At 38.8% G+C, this 23,231-nt stretch overlaps 2 protein-coding genes across 11 annotated transcripts in view; both read right to left on the minus strand.

Moving 5' to 3' along the window:
- Positions 1-10,915, minus strand: part of smtnb (smoothelin b) — a 49,918-nt gene extending 39,003 nt beyond the window's left edge. For 4 of the 6 annotated variants that reach the window (XR_006378123.1, XM_044197363.1, XM_044197361.1 and 1 more), the window contains exon 1: positions 10,477-10,915. Coding sequence is in view for 5 of the 6 variants with exons in the window: in XM_044197363.1 (XP_044053298.1) it covers positions 10,477-10,527 (51 nt within the window). In the remaining variant the exon portion in view is untranslated. The remainder of the gene's footprint in view (positions 1-10,476) is intronic. The other 2 variants (XM_044197365.1, XM_044197367.1) reach the window with 1 other exon arrangement.
- Positions 10,916-12,911: 1,996 nt separating this feature from the next.
- trafd1 (TRAF-type zinc finger domain containing 1) lies at positions 12,912-21,449 on the minus strand. Of its 5 annotated transcripts, none has more exons than XM_044196519.1 (12): positions 21,347-21,449; positions 20,093-20,141; positions 19,871-20,006; positions 19,570-19,623; positions 19,031-19,466; positions 17,669-17,962; positions 17,522-17,586; positions 15,781-16,041; positions 15,492-15,630; positions 14,623-14,839; positions 14,406-14,463; positions 12,912-14,002 (listed from the first exon to the last, which is right to left on the minus strand). In XM_044196519.1, exons 2-12 carry the CDS (start codon positions 20,125-20,127, stop codon positions 13,964-13,966), a joined length of 1,734 nt encoding a protein of 577 aa, XP_044052454.1. In that variant the 5' UTR covers positions 20,128-20,141; positions 21,347-21,449; the 3' UTR covers positions 12,912-13,963. The 5 variants fall into 5 exon arrangements, with proteins under 5 accessions (XP_044052454.1, XP_044052456.1, XP_044052453.1 ...); XM_044196521.1 differs by lacking the exon at positions 21,347-21,449 and adding an exon at positions 21,185-21,284; XM_044196518.1 differs by lacking the exon at positions 21,347-21,449 and adding an exon at positions 20,799-21,130.
- Between the last annotated feature and the right edge of the window lie 1,782 nt (positions 21,450-23,231).

The raw sequence follows: 23,231 nt of genomic DNA on the forward strand, positions 1-23,231 counted from the left end.
TCCCGACCTTTTGACTCCCAGTGGGTGTGCACGTGCTTGGCTGTTTTTGTACTTAACACTTTCTTCTTTGTGAACTATGATATGTTGAGTACATTCCCTAACGCAAAAGTATGTATACTTTCTGCAAGAGAAGTGTGTGTGTGCGCACACTTGTGAGTCCACGTGCATGGGTATGAATGAGAGGTAGGGGGGTACTGTGTGTTGAAATGAGGGCTACAGTAATAATTTCCAGAGCAGGCTGAGGTTAGAGTGCAGCCAGGCAGCAGATCGGATCAGTGCTTTAAACTCACTTGTGTCAAGCCCCAAGTGAGTTTGCCCTTATATGGACACACGGGACACTCCTGGTAGCAAAGCTGAAGTGGTTTACCAGCTGCCACCCTGGAAGCCGGACTGGTACAGACATTGAGACAGACACAAATAAACAACCGAGAACAACTGAAACAGTGAGAAAGATTGTTATGACCCATGAATCGCTTTATTGCCTTGCTTTGGGGCAAAACTCCAAGATCAGGTGGAAGCCTATAAATCATTTCTCAACGCCTCAGGAAAACAATGCATGCGTACAGTTGGCCTGCGCTCACACACCCCACAGCTACTGAAAAATGGGAATATAATCAGGATAGATGAGAGCCCTGCAAGGCATGGGACTCCTGGTTTTTTATTAGAGGGAGTTTCAGTCACCTCTTGGCTAAAAAATTTACAAAGAAACAAACCAGATTCAAGGTTGAAACTCATTGTGCTACAGTGCACACTGAGCCTTCACTGTCTACAGTCAAAAAAAAAAAAGAGGGAGTACCTGTGAAATAACAAGCCAGGGGGACAGAAAGATTACAGCACATGTGGCAACGTGCTCTTTGTGAGTGCACCTACACGTGTGGGAAGGCTTAACTTTTATTAATAACTGGATGGTACAATAGAGACCCAGAGCAAACCTGGGAAAACAGTGTCCCTTTTACACTTGAGGTAGCAGGCATAAAGAACGGACGCATGGAGAAACGCATTTGGGTGGGGGGGGGGGACAGGCATCAATGATGTTATATAGGACTGTAATGATACACTGAAGACAGAGCTGAACTCACATGTTGTTACTGACTCGTGCTCATAGTACACAGTCTTACATTAGTGCAGTGGACTTCACATGCTGATGGATTAATCAGCGTACACTTGATTGTGCACACATGACCAATGCTCTGATCTAAACAGCACAATACTGACCGTTCAGCTCTGTGCAGGACCTCAAAGTAATTTCCATTCTTGCAGCACTGTTGCATATCTGACGGCTCTAACTTATAATCGGCCACATTAGAACATTTTTCTTGAGCTTGATAGAGAGAGGGATCCAGGTCAGTTACAGCCTGGGCGGGACAACTGTGCCCCACATTTGGAAGCTGGCCTCATCAAAGGGTTTCATATCAGCCAACATAGGCAAAAAGCGGTCTCATTATTCTGCTACAAACTGCCAGAGATGTACAATATATTATTACCTACATACACGGTACATGCAGACCAAGTGTGAGCATTACTGGAGCATCCATTCACTTTGACAACAGGATTTGTTTGTGGGCATTTCACTCTGTGATCTTGGGTCATATGTTGGGTTTGATTGAAAATGTTATGTAGATTCATCTTTTTTATTCCTCACATTCTTCTTCCTTGTCAAAACTGGCGCCTACATTACCCACAATGCAGCTCAACTGACGACAGTTCAGTCAGAGATTCGGGTGTGTTAAAGTAGTAAAGTGGCAGCTAATGTAGCTTCGAGCCACCAGGCTGTAGATGAGGAGTGGGCTACAGACGTCTGGTAAGCTCACTTCTTTCTAACTCCACACTCCTAGATTTTCAAACTTGTAGTCTTCAGACCCAACTGCTGACTCAAGTGACATCACTTGAGGTAATGTATCAGTACTACCTAAGACGTGTAAAATGGGTGCAGTTCCCTGTAATTATTAGGTTAGAAAAGTGGAGAGCTGGATCTTTGAAACCATTGCCTGACAGCTACATCCAAAGCACAACTATTTATCTAACAGACCTGGATTGCTCTTTCCCAGAATTTTCTTTTTCCCCAAAACTCTCTCCACATAGTCGAAAAATACCAACCACTGACCACATGGAGGGCAATATTCTACAAATAAAGCAAAATATGTACCTACGGACTATTTCCCTGTCAAATTATATTGTATAATCCATGTGTTTGGATACCAAGATCTTCACTTTCTGTGCCATTATATTGAATCTTCAATGCCACTGAATTGGTTTAGCTTGCTCCAAAATCACACCAGAACATCTTCCTCAAAAGCAGGATCTTCTTTTCTTTTCACACTTTCGTTTTGACATCATCTTACCCAATCATAGGAAACCAACAGAGTAAGGGCGCTGTCCACAGTTTGTTATTGCAGTATATTGGTATCTTCCCAGGGGTCATAAGCAGAAGATTTGGTACAGTATGACAGATTCCAGCAGGAAGGAGCCTTCATAAATAAAGCGATAAGAACGACTGCATTGGATCCTGCACTTCAGCTGGCCTTGTCCTGTGAGCAGACCCAGGTCACAGCAGGAGCTAGAGCATGATGAATCTTCTCCAAATATGGGACATCGCTGGCCCGACGTGACCAGCTCTTTTGGTTTAATGAGGGAAGAGCACTTTGGGAGGCTGCAGAGCACAAACAGTTTGTTCTAATAGATCCATGAGAGCCAGCCATGCTGACTCTGAAAATCCACAGTAACTATTACAACGGGAGTGAGAGTCGCACACTGACAGACAGACAAAGCCAAATTAAATTTAAAAGATCTGCTGTTACATCTCAAGAATGCCACAACATTAACAACAGTGGGCTAGAAAGCAAAACATCAACATCCGTTGGATGATTTCTAGTGCATCTCAGGAAATGGCTCTTTCCTGGGGGAGACAATATAGACAAGGCCAAAACCACAATGTTTCTACATTTCTATCTGCTCTCTGTCTTTCATCTGTTTTATTTTCCATTTAAAAAGTACCATCCTCTCCTAAACTGGTGAAATGTGATAGATTTAACTTTTTTTCTACTGGTTTAATTCAGTATGTGACTTGGCAGAAAACGCAAAAACTTTCTGATCCTGCAGAGTGCTGCATGCTGTTTCCTGCATGCTAGTTTTCTCTATAAACAGAGCCACACCTTAGTATTCAATGTAAAGCCAAAGACTGCTGAAACTGTACCAAAGCCCTGCTATGGCACCTTACAACTGAGAATCTGTGTTTGTGTAAAGCAAATGGGTGAATATCAAATGCATCTTAATCTTCTGGTGGTGCATCTCGGCAATGACGAGAGGCACAATTTTCTCTTCCTTATTTCATCTAAAAGTAGACATTAATGAAGTTTCAGGTGAAAATGTCATAATTTTGCAGACATTAAACACATAGAATTTTCAATTTGATGAGGTCTTACAATAGCGGAAAAACAGTGAAAAAAGTCTGCTCATATTAGGACATTATAGATGGAAACCACTGAAACAGTAGCCACAAAGCAGATTGAACACATCTGGCAAGTGTTTCCTCTGGGTCTGAAACACCTGAAAAACAGGCTAAACAAAGCCTGGAGTGTTTGTCACAAAAATCTTCTGAGCACCTAAAGCATTAAAAATAGAAAGCACGCCGTCAATCCCTTATCCAGACCTTTTCCATTTGGCAGAATGATGATCCAGACAGATGGAGATCAGTCACAGAAACCCTCTCTGCTGGATCACTCACCACACAGCAGCTCTGACAGAGTCTGTCAAATATCAAATGCTTACAAAAATTGGTTCACCCTTCAGTTGACATCCCTATTTATCAAGACAAAATATACTGCATTAATCTATTGTGTCTATACTGCACAGATCATATGATTGAGGTGAGATTTCTACAGTGGTAGCAGCTGGTGTCGCCTCTGTTTGTCAAGCTGTAACTCTTTGGCCTTCCTCTGTAACCACAGGCTGGTTCTGCTGTTTCTTCCCTCTATCGTGCTCAATATCTCACCACTGACTGCATTTTGACTAAACTTTACCCTGTGGAGTTGCAATGCAATTCACATCCTGCCGCTGGTTTCACGCAATTCTGCTGATTGACAGTCCAAGGTGGTAAAGTGCCAAGAAACATAGAAATACACCAACAAAGTCAGTGAAGAAGATGCAAGCTAGCAAACATGGATGTAAACATTGCATGATTTATAGGTTAAAAATTTGCAAATGTTTTGTGAGGAAGGAAATGCACTCGACACAACGCCTTTTGGTGAAATGTACACCCTGAATGTAAACATAACTTTGGTTTGTATGCCCAAAAAAAACTTTAAAGGAATGGTGCATCCCATTTCCCCTTTTGAGCATCAGTAAAATTATAGTGACCTGGCTATAGGGGGCGCTACCTTTGTAAGTGGTCACTGTCATGTATTATATCTTTGATCTTTGATTGCCAATGGTTGATTTTCATAAAACAGCAGGGAATTATGCATCTCATTGGCCTAAGGGAGTGTTAACACATGTGTTCAATTGTCTACATCACAAATAATGAGGTATGATATTTTCAATGTATTCCCTCACTACAGAACTCCATAATTCATAGACAAGGAGCATACGCAGTAATATATATGGTTTACACCCTGAAACACATGCTCATGCACAGTCAAACTGTTAATTCACTTACTGTAAGAATGTAATCACATTACCTCACTGACACAAGTTGAATCAACTTCGTTGTGGTTTGTTTATTACACTGTAGTGTGTTAAACTGCCACATTATTCTTTTATGACATTTTAAAACAGCGACTGGTATCTTGTTTATTAACGAAGTACTGTTCCTCATATTCAAATGCCAGCTTTCTAAAGTATCCCATATTTCAAAATGACAAAACAATACTGAGTGCCCTCTTCAATAAGGAAATAAGACACACTGAACTCATTTTCAACTTTAAACGTGGAGTAAATATTTGCTGAAATACATTTTAAAGTGTGCTCCATTTACTCAGAATTATTGTTCCAGAGCAACAAACTGCTTAAAGGCCACATACCAAAAATAGACTTTGGTGGAGTTCATATGCACATCATCTCATAGTCCACTGCTTTTCTTTTCTCATCCTTTCAGAGCCAAAAATGGCAGGCTATTTATAGCAGTATCCAGTAACAAAAGTTTCCTGTTTTATCAAACAAACAAGTGACTTCTTATCTCTCTGCTCCCTGGCCGTGTATTTCACTGTCAGAGGCTGAAGTCTGCAGGCTTTTACTCAACTGTTGTTGTTATTGCGATGGACTGTCACTGCAGCAGTGGAGATAACTCAGTTTCTAAAGTGTCAGTTTAGAAGGAAAAACTTCCCTGAATGATTAACTGCTCACAGCCCATTTCTGCATTACCTCCTCGCTGACACCTTTGAAACTTGATCATACGGGAAATGCTTTGTGGAAATGTGAAGGGAGAAAATATGTGTAAAAATGATGACAGGCTCAGCAGAAAAGAATCAGGTGTGCACTGTGAACGCTTGTAGTTTAGAGCCTGAATGACTTCACTCCAGAGAAGAGAAACACTTACAAAAAACACCCACTGAGGTCAAAGGCAGTTATGTTCACCAACTGCCAGCATAAACACAGCAGCAGTTGTTATCAATGGTCAGGAGCATAAAACACTTAAGACTCTTTTCCCTCTTCTTGTGTGTGTGTGTGTGTGTGTGTGTGTGTGTGTGTGTGTGTGTGTGTGTGTGTGTGTGTGGGGCAAGGAGTGGGGGAGCTGTATTCAAAGGGAGATCTGTTGCATGCAACAGCTTGCATCCGAAACATTCTATTAAATTACTCTTTATAATATTATTTACAGAGACCCAACAAATCCCACCATGAGCAAGCATTTGGCGACAGTGGCAAGAAAAAAAAAAAACTTGAAACCTTGAACAGAACCAGGCCATCCACCGCTGCCGTGTTTTTGAGAGAGAGAGAGGTTTTTTTGGGGGCACAGTGCCACCTAGAATTATTAAAATAGTACAAATGTAATTGTAGTGTTAATAGTGTAAATAGTGAAAAGCGCCCTTTATAATTTTCCACAGCCCAAGGTAACGTTTTCAAATGTTTTGTTTTGTCTGACCAACTGTCCAAAACCCAAACATATTAAGTACTATCATGTATGACAAAGAAAAGCCTCAAATCTTCAGCAAATGTTTGGCATTTTTGCCAAATTATTCCATTATTATAATAGTTGCCAATTAATTTTCTATCGACTAATTGTTGCAGCTGTATTTTACTTTAACAAAATACGATCAAAATGAAAAATGACTTTAAACAAATACTGCCCCTGATAACATTTGCTTAAGACAACATAAAAAAAAACACACAGCACATATATCCTTAGAATGTCGCAGACAGTTATATAATGCAGCGTAATTTTTCCGATTTATTCGTTCCTAATGATGAGGCTGACATTTTGGACCATGTCTCCAGGGGCTAAGGAGAAGCTGGGACTGTACCGAGAGCCTACAAAACAAACCCATTCTTCCTCTCCGACTGTAACCGTTGAGCCCTTGTCAACACACAAAGGGTCCAGAGAGCCATAAAACTAAAGCCCAGGGGTCCCATATATCAACCGAGGCCAGACCACAGAGTGAAATTGCCCTATTTTAAACATGTGTGAATGCTTCTTGCTCACCAGGGAGAAAGGACGGTCACAGGGCTGGAAAGACTAGTTACAAATCATTATGTGAGACATGCAGCATGTGAAATCAGCCCAGCAGGCGCCACAGGCGGAAAAGTCTCCAAGCGGTCGTGTCAATTCAAAAAGGAAAAGACAGACTTGTGCATTAACAGACCACAAACTGTAAAAGACAATAAGACAACAGGATTTCTGGCATATATTGAAATTTAGACTTTTCCTGCAAACTTCCGAGGATGCAGCGGGGAGGGGGTTCAGAGATAATTAGAAGGGAGATCATGGTGTGGCTGACAGATGCTTAAGTCAAACCGTATTCTTAGCCAAGTAGGCAGGTGCACAAGTGCCACATAAACAGACACCTGCAGACCTGGCTCGTCCTGCAGGTTTGACACATTCACACAGGAAACTACTGCCACACAGCAGATCAGATTCAGGGGTGTAACAACTGATAATCATCACACTCCAAACTGGCAATCAGCTGATAAAATCTATTTTTAAGTGATAGTGGTTGGAGTGGTTTGGCTGGAAAGAGCTTTTCTTCGACTGGCCTCGGCAGGTTTTGTCTTTTTGTGTCCACAGATCTTGAGCACCATTCAGACAGATGACCCGCAACAAACGTCCTCTCCCAAAGAAACTGGGACACCAACTGATTATTTTTGTGGATATTTAAATAATTGTGGTGGCCAAGAGAAAAGAAAAATGCTTTGCCTGGTCGTCATGGAGGGGATTAAATGAGCAATATAAAAGGCAGCCTGGGTTTTGAATAGAAGTGTAGAGATGGGATTAGTGGCGTTAGAGAAGCCGCCATATGACCTTCTGACTGTTTAGTTCATTAAGTACAACACAGGCCTGGAGTATGTGTTCGTTATCCAACTGTTGTTTAATAGAAGCTCCTCCACCCGGCTTTACTACCAGTTTAATTAAGCCTGGGCATCTCTGAGTGTCCATCATCTTTTACTAGTGTCCTGAAAAACAATTCTTAATTCACAAACTTCTCAACTGAATATAAAACACCACATAATAGGGTGTTCGATTTCATAAAAACTAAACACAAAAGGCTCCATTCATGTCCCTGTGGAGCAGAATTTAAAATTTCATCACAACCCCATATGAAGTTTAATCAGAGTTTGTTTCCTTTGAGACCAAGTTGAATGTGGAAAACCCTGACACTCGAGTCACCACAAACACCATCAGTGAAAATGTGGGATCTTGGTGACCTTACGGCTGGTGGTCACATCTGAGGGAGGGAAGCTGTGAGGAAGACACTCAGCACTAAGAAGAGGAGGCATTTCAAATCCACCTCAGTAATGTGTTGCGCATCACATGATGATAAACCCCATGAGTTCCACCGTCTGCATGATGCATGTTTTATTCTGCTGCTGCAGCTCTCTAGACAATGCCAGCATTTTTACAGCGAGCTCAGAATACGGGCCATACAGGAAGATTCAGACAAAGCTTGATTTCTCTAACAACAATGAGCTGAGGTCTAATGTAATGCAATTATTGCAAAAACATCTCTGAAATAAAATATTACTGAGATAAAAAGCAGATGGAAGGGAGTCCTCTGACTCACATACACCTGTAAATCTGGAGCTCTACTCATTAAAAGATAAAACTACAACAAACACAGTATTAGAAAAATAAAGAGGTCCAGCAAAAAGCTTGAGATGTCTTTATTCTTTCCACTGCAAAAATCTGTAGTAACCATTTTTAGTCTTTCCTGCTTTATATTCATTTCAACTCTATATGTCCTGCTTTGTTCCTCTATAAATAAACTCATAAACTTACTGATCAAAGCAACCAATACCCTAGTTAAAAGTAAATCATTATGCTGAAAGATGAATATTATTTCCTTGATATATTCCTGATCTCCCACTATTATAATGTCACTTGTGATAAACGTTTGGCATTTAAGTGATTTATGTGAAAAAAAGCTCTTGGCCAAACGATTCCAGACTTTGGGGAAATAAAAGGCCGGCGGTCTTTATACGGTTTAAATAGTCTCAGACAGGTCAACAAAACATTACATTTATACCCCGCCTTGTTCCAAAGTAAACAGCCTTTCCTTGTCAGGTTTACTGATCTTTAAGAACAGAAATCAAAATGTTTTTTCTGAGATGGCCTCTTCTTAAAGCGAGGAATGCAACTGGTCAGGATAATGACTTTAGAAGTCAGTTTAAACACTGTAGTTCAATCTGACAGATGGTCAACAACACCACTGTATTTCACCACTAACTCATCCCAACTTAAATGACACAAACCTCTTGTTCATTATATATTCAGGTTAGTTATTATTCCAGAATGAAAAACCATAGTAAGGACAGTGTTGCCCAGATGTTTCAGATGTACTGTTGCGTACATGTAAGTGTGATTCAGACAAACCCAGTGTAACTATGTCTAAACAAGGACAGGCTGACTCATGCGTCCTTGTAAACGTGTCTGTGTTACAGGTATCATGATATATGTCAGACAGACAAATGTCTCACCTTTCTCTGATTCAGGAAATAACTAGGACATGACTAATGTGACTGTGAACCAGGAAGTCTTCTTTTTTGTACATGTTCACTCAATACGGATTTGCTGCTCACACTTGTGACATAATGTCTACTTCAGAAAACGTAATATATCACTGTGAATCACTACAAGAGAAATTAGCGTTACTTTCTTCCACCATTTTGTAATAGAGATATGTCTGCTGTGTGTCATCAATAAGGAATCACATGAAAACATTTAATTGAGTCAGTTCCTGTCTTTGTAGATTAAGATTTGGGCTAAAACTAACTATTATTTTCTTCATGGATCAATCTGTCAGTTACTTATTTGATTAATTGATCAATCATTTAGTGTCAGAAAATTGTAAAAATTTGCATCAAAATGTCCCAGAGTTCAGTGACATCTCTAAATTGCTTGTTTTTTTACCCAAATCTCCAGTCCAGAACCCAGAGAGTTTAAATGCACAGTGATATAAAACAGAGAAAAACAACAAATCCTCACATTTGAGAAGCTAGAACGAGCAAGTGTCTGTGCATTTTTGCTTGACAGTTGACTTAAACGGTTAATCGATTATCAAAATTGCTGACATTATGACTAATCGATTAATCAACTTATGGTTTTAAAACTAGTTTACGCTCCTAAAAACACCAAACAAGTATCTGTTAATAGCTGCATGTACCGCCCATCGCACTTCTGACAGTCAGACACACTTCATTACATTTGCAACTAACAATAATTTTCATTATCCTTTGATTATTTTCTCAGTTAATCGATCATTTATTCTATCAAATGTCAAAAAATTGTGAAAAAGCCCATTACAATTCCTCAAACCCAAGGTGACCCCTTCAGATGTCTTATTTTGTCTGATTGACAGTCAAAAACCCAAAATATTAAACAATAATTGACTAATTGTTTCAGTTTCACACTGAGGATGAACTGTGGTCTGTAAAAGGCACACAGAGCTACAAGAAACACTGTATGTGTGCAGACCATCTGTCAGAATAATCCTGTCATGTATGAATGATCAAAGGAGAGATGCCATGAAAATAACAGTAATGTCAAAAAAGGATGTTATACTATGTTATAGTATTATGGCCCTTAAATCAAGGTACCATGGTGTAGTAACAGTATAGACCTATACCAATATATTGAGAAATTAATTCACATTACAAGACTTCATCCCCATATAAAGGAATTAACCAGTGTGATACAACTTCATATGATGTACAGAAAGCAAACTAAAGATAATGACGATAAACTGAGTTACATCAGAATGTTATTATTAATTTAAAACCATCCCAGGCAGGTAGCAGCTCAGTTCAGAGCATCTCCCTTCTTCTACTCACCAAGGCTCGGAGAGAGGACTCATCCAGCGCCGAATAACTCTCCATGGACATTTTAATCTTTTTCGTCAGGCTCAGGTGAGACGAGGTCTGGATGGTGAGTCTCTTGGTGTGATCTGGTTCCCCGGTCAACGTGTGGTCTGCCACCTGTACGACTTGTGGCTTGTATTGTGTCTTCTTTTTTCTCAGTGCAGTCTGTCTCAAGCTTCAGCGCAGTTAAAGTCAGAAACTTCTTCTGGGTCAACGAAAATAAACCCGTGTCCCACTTACGCAGAGCATATTTCGGTCCCCTTTTGTCGTCTCTTGAGTTGCAGTGGAAGCAGAAACAGGCCCACACTCTCTTACAAGGGGACGTTGGCAGCTTTTTGAAACGAGGATTCCCACTGAAAGGTAAGCCCGCCCCTCTCTGTCCCCGGCTTCTCCCGGCGCTCATTCAAAGCGCGCCGCTCTGTGGGAAGACGCAATATAGCCTCCATGTATGGGGGGTGATTAGAGCCACTGAAGCGCTGTGTGTGTGGAGGCTCAAATATAGGCATTATAATCCTTAAGATTTTCATGAAATCAGAGCCTGTTTTTAATAATTTTGTTGTTATTTTTTCAGCAATTGTATTCACTGTACTTCCATTCTGTAATTGTCTTTATATAGTAGTTTTCATTGTTAGTGTTGTATTGTGAGTTACAGTTCACCTTATACTATATCTTATGTCCCATACTATACTATACTATGTTAATGTCTTATACTGTCTAATCACATTATATAGTCCGATTATATTCTATTTCTATACTAATACAGACATACAGTACGTATCATTACTTAGATATTAGTCTGGTGTACACTGTTTACATATACTAGACTTGCTAACTCTGCTGCTATTTATCACACCACTGTCACCACTTTGTCTTTAATTGCTCTTGTATAGTACTTTTTTTTACTTCTATTCTTATTTTAGTTTTATCTACCAATTATTAGAATTTTTTTTTACTTTCTCTATCTGTGCTTATTCTGTCCTGGTGCTGCTGCAAAGGCTTATCTTATCTTAGTGGCGTCCACTACTCAGACACCAATTACTTAAAAAACACAACTCAACAAACTAAATAACTAATTTCTCTTCTCTAATTTCCCTATAATTAGTACCAATTAGTATTACGGAGTTCATTTCAGGAAACTTCCTGGGAAAAGTGTAAGGAAATTACAAACCTGGAAAAGAAAGCAATAGGATTTTTATCTCCCCATAAAAAGGTCTAAATTCTGTTTCAAATCCAGGAGGCCAGGAATTCAATTCTGGTGGAGAAATACTGAATACTTTATTTAATTGTCATAAGTGTGACAATACTGGAATTGACCTAAAAAAATACCCAATGTGTACATTTTTAAATTCCCAGAAAAAACGACCTCAGTATCCTCAATGGTAGCTACTGCCCTGTCTAATGTATTTCATGAAAACATATTCAAAGGAAAATTCACTTGCTGTTTGGTTATGAAGACATGATCATGTGGACGACTTCAGATGTCCACCACTTTAAATGCATCAAGGCAATATAACCTTGATTCCCTTATTTCCCTTTCTGAGGCAGCTTATTTATAAGCAAAAAAGTCCCTCAATAACAATAAAGATGTTGGCTATTTTTCACTACCAGAGGTTCAAAAAAGTGGTCCTGATTCAGTCAATAAATATCAAACACGAATCGTACTTTAAGGTTGATTTTCCCTTTAATGACCAGACAGTGAAGTGTATTTATTTCAACATTTACATTACAATAGGTACAATTTTCTCCAGCAGTCCTCTTCAGGTTTATATTATATTCACTTATTGTAACAGATTGGTCTTCTGATAAATGAAAAAAATCTCAAGAGAACTGCTGTATTTCTTCCCATCCAAGGTTTTACATCAGTGTAGATTGTTCACTGTAGACTGTTTTGAAAGTAAACTAAATACTAAGGTCTAAGGTGCTACTCTTATGGAAAATCATGCTTCATTCCCTCATTATGTGACACTGGCAGTGACAGAAATACAATGTGATCTGAAACATCTAATGGAGCTTTTCATGTATGATTAATGTTCATTAAGATTCAGGTTTTTCCAAACTTCTTCATATTCAGTCATGTAAAGTTGTAATAGTCACAACAAACATTTGCTCGATCTTGGTGTGACTGAAAAACTGTCTATACTATGATGCCACTCAAATACATTCAAAACAGCAGCATTGTTGTCAAAGCTTGTTCTGCTCCTCTAATGCATTTATCACCCCTCACAAAAGGGCACCCACAAGATATGATAGTTAACAAGGCATAAAACAAATGATAAGGTGGTTAAGTGGCTGTTGGAAATCTGGAAATTAAAAAACAGATCTTTTAGCCTTACTTCTGAACTGAGGTGAGCTAGACGTATAAAGGAGGTATGAAACAACACTGACAGAATACAAAGTGAAACCATGAATGTCCTCATTAAACATTTAATAGCCGCACAAGACAAAGAGCATCAAGACAGTTGTTCTTCAAACAGGAATAGCGAGCCATGTGCTATGAGTGCCTGAATTCCAACCAAACACCACACCAGGTGATTTCACTGATTATTTCCTCCTCACTAGTTGAGCTTGTTGATTAGATGTTAATCAGGAAACTGCTCTGGCGTTCTCAAGACTCTTAACCTCTGAGGCACAAGGTTGCCTATTTTATATGTATTTCTAAAGTGGACCCTATGCTACACACAAAATACTTCTCATCAATCTTAAATCCTATTCGGAGGAGCAGCACACAACACTATTCACACTACTTAAAAGAAGACTGGACAGGAGACACTGCTTCAAAAGCCATCTCATCATAACACCACATATATAGTTCTATAGTTATGACTTAAAAAAAATCTAAAGATTATTGAAGAGTAATAAAGACAAAAGTTCGACAGTATAAAAAGACAAGTGTTCGATAATACAGTTATTTTTTTTCTTGGTCAAAGATGCATAAATTGATCAAATCTGTTCCTCAAGCCCTTTTTAACAAAATAATCTATCAAAGTGCTTTAGGTTACATAAAGTTGCAGAAATCAGGAAGGAACTGGCAAACAGGTGAAAACAAAATGTCCTTGGCTGGAATAACAAGGTCAAGATTAAGTTAGACAAATGCACACTGACAAAGTCATGTGTTTGATGTTCTCAGTGTTCTTAATGAGCCATGCCACTACTTGTACAGTTAAAATAAAAAACAAAAAACTAAGCGAAAATTCCATTTTATAATTTATCTGTTAAGGCTAGATGTTAGACATACAAACGTTTGAAACAAATCTTGAAATAAAGCAGAATATGCATGAATAAACCAAATTACCTGCTTAGACATTAATAGTAAAATTCATCAAAATATAAACTGCAAGATACTAATACTCACACAGGCACTTATCAGATAGGTATATGCTTCATTTTCAAGTGTGCAAAAAGATAAATGAAAAGCAGGGTAGGAGATTTGGTTTTTCTACTTCTCCAGATGTTCCTGCTCTCACTCTTCCTGCTGCTCTTCATTCTGCTTCTTGGGCAACTGCAAATGGAAAAAATACAATTGAAAGTCTTTTTACAGACGCAAAGTTATTTTAAGTGGCCTTAAACGGAAAATCCACCCTTAAGCAGAATTTACACTGTCTAGGTCTAGGTAAACCTTTTGCAGTGGCTGTATGCTGATATAAAACTTCTCTCAAAAATGTGGTTCAGAGGGAAAAAAACACCTAGAAAAATCAGAGTATCTCAAGAAACACTTGAGATACGTGTGCCTTTAATTTTCTCACCTTCCTAGCTTGAATGCACAGAGGTTGGTAATGTGTTTCCACTTGGACCACATACAAACAAAGCATTGACATCAACCCTACAGACAATGCATTCATTGTACTGTCCATCATGTACAGTAAACAACAGAATGTGATAGAGATAAGAAACCTGAGGTGTACCTTTGTCATTGGATTCCTTATGTTCCCTCTCCCTTCTTTATTTTCTGGTAGATGTACTCTGGTGGACAAATTCATTCAAATCAGAATATTAATAATACAATTTTAAAAAAGTACAAATCATTATTTATTGAAGAAATTCTGAATGGGTCAAGTAGAGCTAAAGTAATTCAAATTAAGTTCAAAAATGAGTTTCCAAGGACTTGATCGTTGCTTTTACCCCTTTAGAGATGCAGAACCAGACTTCTCAGTGTCACAGAAAGACGACTGAGCCCCTTCTGCTTCTCTGCCATACTGAGGTCTGTTTGATACAGATGCATCACAGTTGGACGTCTTCCTTTGACTTGGTAGTCCAATGTAGCCTCTCGGCCATTCCCTTGGGTTTTGTCCTGGTGGTGTGTCTCTGTCAAATCCAAAGTCCTCCTCCAAGAAGTCACCTAATTGTGGAACAAGACACACAATATGTGTAAATAAACACACAAACACATAGTGACCAGAGAAAAACTCCTGTACACATCAACAAAACCTCCAAAATATAATGCGATCAAATAAAATAGCCATACAAACTAGTTTTGTATGTGTAATGTTTGTTCATACTGTCAGAAAGATGTTTTGTAATTTCATGCTATAGTTGGTGGTGTTGAATTGAATGCTAAATACTTAACCCCATTTACATACATGTGGAAGTAACATTTTTTAAAAAATGTTTCATTATAATGCAATCTAATACAAAACCACCACACTACCCTGAAACACTTAAAGTTTTATCAACACCTCTTTAAAGAGAAAATTAACTTGCAAGTTTCAAAAAAGTAGCATTTTAAATTTAGTGCTTTTTTCGGGTTTTGTTCTTATACATCATAAAGTTTTGGTTTTCTATTGCGAGAGGACACTGTTCACTCATTTTACAGTAAACAGGGTTGTCACATAAAAATAAATGAATCTATAATAAAGACACTACAGCATGTTTGTACTGCAAATTGTATTATCAGATTTTCTGTAGATTTTCTGCGTTATTGATTTGCTTTCATCTAATTTGTATCTGTTTTTTAATATTTAATATATTTAAAAGTAAATTCTATACATTACCTTGGTGGTTTACTGTCCTTTGAAAATCTGGAGACATCCCGCCAAAGGTGTCTTTACCAGGGCTCAGTGGTTTTTTGACAGATGTTCTTGTTAGATTATTCAGTGGATGGGCAGTCTGAGGACGCATATCACATTTGTCCTAGATATAAAAACACACAAAAAATAAAATATCACACAACATTAGAACAAATATATCCATTTTATTTATTTTTACAGGGACAATATAAGGTCATAATGTGGAAATCTCTATGTATCTCACGGTATATATCTAACTTGATTGGTGACATACCTGATGGTGAAAGACAACAGCCTCCTCTAGAGCAATGCCACAGAATTCACATGGAATAACCACATCGCCCTCTAGTGGACTGGCTGGAGGACTGTAGGAGGCAGGGGAGACTGACCGAGGGAAAGTGGGGATGTTTGAAGCAAGTGTGTCAGGGAGGTTGCTCATCAGCCCTGAAGCATTCCTGCTCATCCTGTCCTCTTTAGGTGGAGACGTGGGCTGCTTGCTGAAAGACGCAAAGGCGGAGGCGGGGCTGCACCCAGTCTGAAAGGTATACAAAAGGTTGAAATCTATGTCAAACCTGCTTAAAATCAAGTCATCATGTCCCTACTAGATGGAGATGAGGGCCACGTGTTCAAACAGGCAAAGGCTGTGACCGGACTGTGAACTGTCTGAAACAAAGATAAAGAAGGGTATGCAAATGTTTGCATGCTATGTGATATCTGACTGGATCTGAGCATTTTACAGATTAGATGTGTGCATACACAGATTCATTTCTCAACATTTTGACAATGCAGAATCCTAGAGGGAAGGGGGGCAGCCTGTGGTCAGGTTTCAGAAGAAAAACAGAATGCACCATGATAAAATATGTTGGTCACAAGTTTTTCCAACACTATGGTAACTTAAACTGGAAGTGGGTGTGGAATCAGGTTCAAATATTTCAGAACATCAGCAAGTACTGGATTCAGTAGGCAGAATGAAAAGGGTCTGTTAGGCTGGTTATATCTGTCAGTCAGGTTCTGGTTGTATTTTTCGCTTTTGCCACTTCGTCATGCATGCAGATATAGAGCTGGAATTAAAAACTGCCCTCCTTTTCTCATGTGTTGTACTGTAGAGTACTTCAGCAGTTTTTTCCTCCAACATTATCTGTATATTTTCAGAATCAGAAATACTTTACTTGAATATGGACATGAATTCAGAACTAGCATTTGATTATGATGTTAGTGTGTCACTGCTCACAGGCTCAGAAGCCCGGAAAACAAAAATGTCTATCAGTTACCAGGCTAAAAACATTAACTAGATGATGGACAGATAATATCACATAAACAACAAAGAAAAGCTAATGAATCTGCAACTAAAATATGCACACTATCTCTTTACATACAAGCTTTTGGTTATTGGTCTTCAGTCATATTGAAAAAAAGAGAATGAAAGAGTACTTAAATGTATATAAAGACAATTCAGTTACTTTAATTACTCTTGAGGATGATCAGCAGCTCATTTGTGTTTTCTCTCTGTTTTTTTAATTCACTTTCTATTGCCTAAGTATCTTCTGAGCTGCCCTCACTACAAGAAAACCTAGTTTTCTGTAAACTAGGATGAACCATGTCTCCTTACAGCCGGAAGCACAACAGCCTTAGGAAACATGGGGACATGACATCTAGGTGACGATGAAAATCAGCAAAAAGTTAAACTAAAGAGCTTTATTATCAGTGAAAGCCAAGATTTTACAAGTCTATAAATGTAACACATGGCAGTCTTTTTTAGGCCACTTCTCAATGTATTGTGAACATAGTGCTTTTGTCCATATCAGGATTCTGTGAGCACAGTGACCCTGTTTGGTGTGTAGGCGTGCTGTTAATATGTTTAGATCCCACCATGCCTTAGGCACGATTTAATCCCCAAATTTAAAAATGTTTGTCTAAATCAATATCAGATATTCAGCACTTTTTGCATCATGAGTCGACCCCCTGAGCAATGGGGTGTAACAGTGTAACCAAAAGAATATAATCACATCTCTAACCTGATGCAAAATGAGGTCCTCTTCAGGAAACAGCTCTTCGCAAAACTCACAAGGCAGCATGGTATCTATAAAAACAATTTAAAATCATTAACAAAGAACAGAATGACAACAGAATAACTTGAAGTATTTTAATCAACACTAACTTACCTGTTTGATCATGGTCCTGAACTGCACTTGTGCTTGTAGTGAAGTTTGGGTAGTTGTTGTTGGGCGGAGAGAGTGGAGAGTTTACAGAGGTGTTCGACGTTTTTCCAATCTTGTGGTCCCAGATACCACTCCACAGGTTGCCCTCTACACCTCCAGCCACTGATTCTCCATCACTCTGCAGGCTGAGAGCCAACATGTAGTCCAGGCCTGATGAATCCTCATCCAGTGTGAGCTCACTAGGTGGCCATGTACTATTGCTGCTGCTGCTAGTCAGAAAATCACTCTGCCCCAGCACTACAAGAAAAAAATTATACAGTTATTTCAAGAAACAAGTTATAATATGGCTGCAAGCAGCAGCACGGCAACTTAGTTCTAGTCTATCGGTACAGTAATGGGAGAAAAAGATATTTCAATGTTTTAAGATTTGTTCCATTTAATTTGTTAATGTTAAACCCATAATTTGTTTTTACCACTCTGGTGATAAAAAGTTCCTTATTGCTGGTCAGGCAAACCTCAAAATTTGAATACACACAATCAAATCAAGGATAGCAACATATGCAATGTGTTCTTTGGCCCTCTGTTTGGGACCACATTAGCATTATGATGAGCCAGCAAAATCTCTGAATTGATTTTGATGAAAGATATTTTCCAGGGGCATCTACTGCAAATCCTCTGCCTTCATAAAAAAAAAAATAATAATTAAAAAATTGACAGTAACACTTACAGTCACATATTTGTGTGTTACAGACTCACTTTTGAGTGATTTTCAACAAGATGTAAAATTTATGTGAAGCAAATTTGGTGATACTATAGAAGAATTGAAAGTTTAAAAAGGTAACCTGTGGGCACTAGTAGTGCTGTGAGCAAAATCTTTACAAGTGGGTCCCCTTTTTGTTTGTATAGTGCACACTTGAGGACACAAGCGACGCAACAGACATTCTTGCCGCTGGTTTCACGCTATTTCGCCGATTGACAGTTAGTGGCAGTAACACAAAGAAGCGTAACAATGCGCCCTCAAAAGCAATAAAGAAGAAGACAGCTAGCAACAAAAGATTTATGTAAACAATGCACGCTTCAAAATATTCATTTAAAATTGGCTTTACAAATTTTTTATGGGGAAGAAATGCATTTGACATGTCTGTTACACCTCATGGATACACACAATGTGTTTTGGTAAGAAACACTGGATGTAAACATAACTTTTGTTTGTTTACAAGAAACTCCACACGGCAACTTTAAATTGCTTTTACAGATATTTAAAGCTATATTGGTAAATATTTTGTCCAATGCATAATTAAGCCTGGTGGGCACTTTTTTCCCCCACAGGAAATTTAATATTCAATAAGTCATTGATAAACTCACAGTGGCTAAATGTATTTCTCGGGGCAGAATTCTTCCAGTCTCCTGAGCCTTGAGGTCCCCTTGAAGTGTTATAAACTCTGTGATCAAATGGCCGGGGAAAGGCCTGTTGTTCTGCTGCACTGATGTTATTATTTTTTGGGCCTCTCTCTTGGGCCCTTAGGAGGTTTCGGATGGAGTGGGCTTCAAACCATGGTCCTGGAGCCTGTGGTTCTACTGGACTGCGACTTGTCCGGCTGTTGTTCCTCTCTTGGGGCGGTGTAAGGCTGCCACATAAGACCGGATGCAAAGCTTGTTCCCTCAACATTACATTGCACTTGCAGTGTGAGCAGGGCTCAGTGCGTGTACCGCAATAATCCTCATGTTCTTTGGACTGAGTGAAAACAATCTCCAGTTCACAGTATTGGCACGGGACCAGCCGCTGACAACATTCAGAGCTCTGAAAGAGACAACAATCGTGAAGAAGCACAATTTGAGGCTTTAATCAAGATAGTTCAATGTTAGAGTTATAAACAGGGAAGAAAAACGTAATTCAGAAATACCTGATGCACATCAATATGATTTTTTTCAATCTTCAAACCGCACTTGCATGTGATCTGAAATAAAAGTGAACACAAAATGGCTTTTTTACTCTTGAGACATAAAAATCACAAATGTCAGAGGCTCAATTCACAGTTTCCTGGGTTTGGATTAACTAATGTTCACACATATTGATTAGCTGTTCCAGGCTATGCAGATAACACACATTTTTCTACTTTTTGGTATTAAGCCTGCCCTTAAAAGCAGCACACATCTATTGCAGGAGTTATGTTAAAGTCTCCGGTATTGTTGTTCAGATTTTACCTGTGTATGCTCCTGCTGTTTGTGCTCCTGCAGATCTGACCGTGGCACTGGCTCCTGGCATACATCACATAGTGCAATGTTTCTTCGACAGTGGATCTCATGGGTAGTAAAATTAGCCTCTGGAATATCATGTTTGCTAAAAATGTAAAGAAAATTAGGAGAACCTGTTTTCACCACAATATCAAATTGAATGATCACTTAATGTACCTTAATCATACTTACCAATTGCCACAGAACTGTGTATTTTCATCTGCCATGGCTTTACCAAAGCCTGTGGACAAAGTGTAACGTTAGTTATTAATGACACAAACCAGCCTGGCTGACATGCCAGGAGAAAGTGACACTTGACCTAGCTCTGTTTTGGTGAACTTTAGTAATGTTTATAACAGGTAAACATGAATTGTTTGTAGCTATTGAAAAGAATTTATGATTAATTAGTTCAACAAGTGGTATTTGAGTTGGGTTGGCGTCTAGTTAATTGAACTGGAGCCAATATCGGCTTACTGAGCTCATTTAAAAATGGCCGTATTAATAATATGAGCTAATGGAAAGACTACAGGTTGCTACCATTGTCGTTAGCAAAATAAACTGGTTGACAGTTCTTTCGGTTTGCTCACCCAGTGTTTCCAGACGGGTAGCTAACGTTAGCTGACAACGATGGCCTGGATTAACAGGGAGATTTCCCGTCAACCTTAATCAACAAGCATCTTGAACCACCTCAAAAAAGTTGCCCAATGTTAGCCGTGTTGCCTTTAGCTAGCTACGTAGCTTAACATTAAATACGCTGTTAGCAACCACCACGTAGCGTTAATTTAGCTAACTAACTTTATATGCTCTTTGTGAAGAAGCCAGGGAGCTAATGTAACGTCGGGTTTTGGGCTCCTGCTGCCCGGTCCTAGCAAAACGACGACATGCGTTGTAAGGTTACCGTTTGTCAATTAATTCACCGCTGAAAAAAGTGTTGTTAACCAAATGGAAATCAGTAGACGACAGCTGACTAGCTACTTGATGATAGCCTGTAAAAAAAAAAACAGTTCGTTATTTCCTCATTGACGTCGATATAACCCCCGAGTAAGGCCTCGCAGGGTGTCTACGTACATATCCACTCCACCTCCTTTAACATTGGCACAACCAGACTAAATCCTACCTTAACAATTTATAATATCGCACCTGGTCTAAACGCACTAAACAGAATGGTGATCTGAATTTGTAAGGGGCGTAAATATTATATTGGTTAAGGGTTAAAGCAGAGACGGTTTAGAAAGAGCATCTTTGGTTAAAGCTAACTGTAAGTCACTCTTCAGGGCAAAATACCTCTGTAGCTCTCCAGGCTTGAATTTGATTGGTTGAGTAAACACCGCTAGTTAACGTCTCGGGTGATACTACTGCTTTCAATTTCGATCCGATATCTGATATTACCAACAAAACGTCTTCTAAAAGTGTGATAAAGGTGTCAAAAATATATACATTATTTACCTATGCGTTCCAGCAAGCAAGTGCTCCGACTCCGTAACTTTGTCTTTTACTTCCTGTCTACACCGGAAGTGGGAATGTGTCCGTTGTGTAGTTTGACAGTTGTTGCTTGTCCCTTGTGACTACATTTTAGCAAATATCAGAACTAGCTTCATGAAATTACACACAGCGTGAACAACGGTATTGGTATTTGTGTTTTATTGTGTGTTTATAAAAAAGATGATATCATAACAGAAGTTGTCCGAGTGGCCGTTCTAAACCTAATACAATACATTTTAATCAAAACCATGGACAGTACACAGTGGAGACTCATTTGGTTTGTTACACTTTTACATTCAGTCCAGTTTATCAATGACATGGGCTTATAATTGAGTAACAAGCTAATTACTCCAAATTGTATTATCAATAAAATATATATTACATATATACAATGACCCCAGCCATTAAACCCCACCTTAATATTTTGAGTTTCCAGTCAAACTGGCATGTCAGACCATAGTCACACACCTATTAAGGCTGAATAACCAGTCCAGTTGAGTAGGTATGCCTATACAGTTCGATAGACCAAGTAGGCCTGCTGTCATTTCACTCACAAATCACAAGACAAGGAAATAATGGATTAAATCCTCCCAAGGCGGTGTATGACTCTAGACTATGGTAATATTTGTGTTCACTGAAAATCACCCAGGCAGACAGTACACCAGTTACTGATACATAATGTGACTGACTAGGAATAGAACTGTAAAAGCAAACATATAATGAACTTGACAAATCGACTCCAACACATACCTGTATAGCAGCATACCACCACAGTGATGCATTGGTGGTGCGCAGATCGCAGTTATGATCGGGCGGGCCTGGTCATAAAAATTTACATGAAATACATGACTCATCTTCCCATTAAGAGAGATGCTGTGCGCATTTACCCATGAGGCACAGCAGCATAACTTCATTAATTATTTAAATCTCCCAACATGCCGACAGGATCGGTCAGGATCTACTGTAATGTTAATTAATGTTCTGTGTTCTTCTTCTTCTTCTTCTTCAAGTTTATAACGAGAGTTTTTTGTTTTTCTGCTTAAATGTCCCACGATATTTGCTGTGACATTACTGTGCATGGAAGCGTTTTAAATGACTGACAGCAGCCTCTCTGATCATTAAATAAAATTGTTGAACACTCATACATCAGTACAACACACAATAAATAAATCACCTAGAAAGCTCACGCTTGACATCATTTAAAAGGCAATGGCACCGGTATAGGTGGAGAGAAATGTCCATGCGGGTGGGGTCACAGCAAATAATTCCTTCGGATTCGGGTGGGTGGCGGGTGGATGATTTATGTGTACATGCTGATTCCTTAGAGCCGATCTGCGCATCACTAACAGCAAATTAACTCATCCATTTTTTAGTAACCAAGAACAAGGTTACTAAAAAATTGCGCTCGAGACTGTGACTTACCAATTGAGCTATCCAGCCGCTATATATATATAGTTATATATATATAGTTATATATATATATATAGTTATATAGTTATATATATATATATATATATGCAGGCTATATATATAGTTATATATATATATATATATATATATATATATATATATATATATAGTTATATATAACTATATATATATATATAGTTATATATATATATATGCAGGCTATATACATATATACATATGTATACATATGGGCTACTGGAACAAGACGGCGATGGGCGAGATGCGATAATAAGGCTCTGTTGGAATGCTACTACTCCAGTAACCCTAGTCAGAGGGGTTACATGCACAGGATGTGGGATGAATGGTTACTTCGAAACCCACAATCAAGGCTTATGGCGAAGCAACTAGTAGCTCAGTATTCCAACATCCACAAGCGGCA

The sequence above is a fragment of the Siniperca chuatsi genome, linkage group LG5, assembly GCF_020085105.1.
Source record: "Siniperca chuatsi isolate FFG_IHB_CAS linkage group LG5, ASM2008510v1, whole genome shotgun sequence".
NCBI classification, from domain to species: Eukaryota; Metazoa; Chordata; class Actinopteri; order Centrarchiformes; family Sinipercidae; genus Siniperca; species Siniperca chuatsi.

What these genes read in the sequence shown, in the direction of transcription:
- trafd1 (XM_044196519.1), bottom strand. Translation starts at nt 20,127, where the DNA reads ATGGCAGATGAAAATACACAGTTCTGTGGCAATTG. An exon ending in TCAGGACCATGATCAAACAG is followed by an intron (nt 17,587 to 17,668) that starts GTAAGTTAGTGT and finishes TTGTTTTTATAG; the next exon opens with ATACCATGCTGCCTTGTGAG. An exon ending in AAGGACAGTAAACCACCAAG is followed by an intron (nt 14,840 to 15,491) that starts GTAATGTATAGA and finishes TTCCACAATTAG; the next exon opens with GTGACTTCTTGGAGGAGGAC.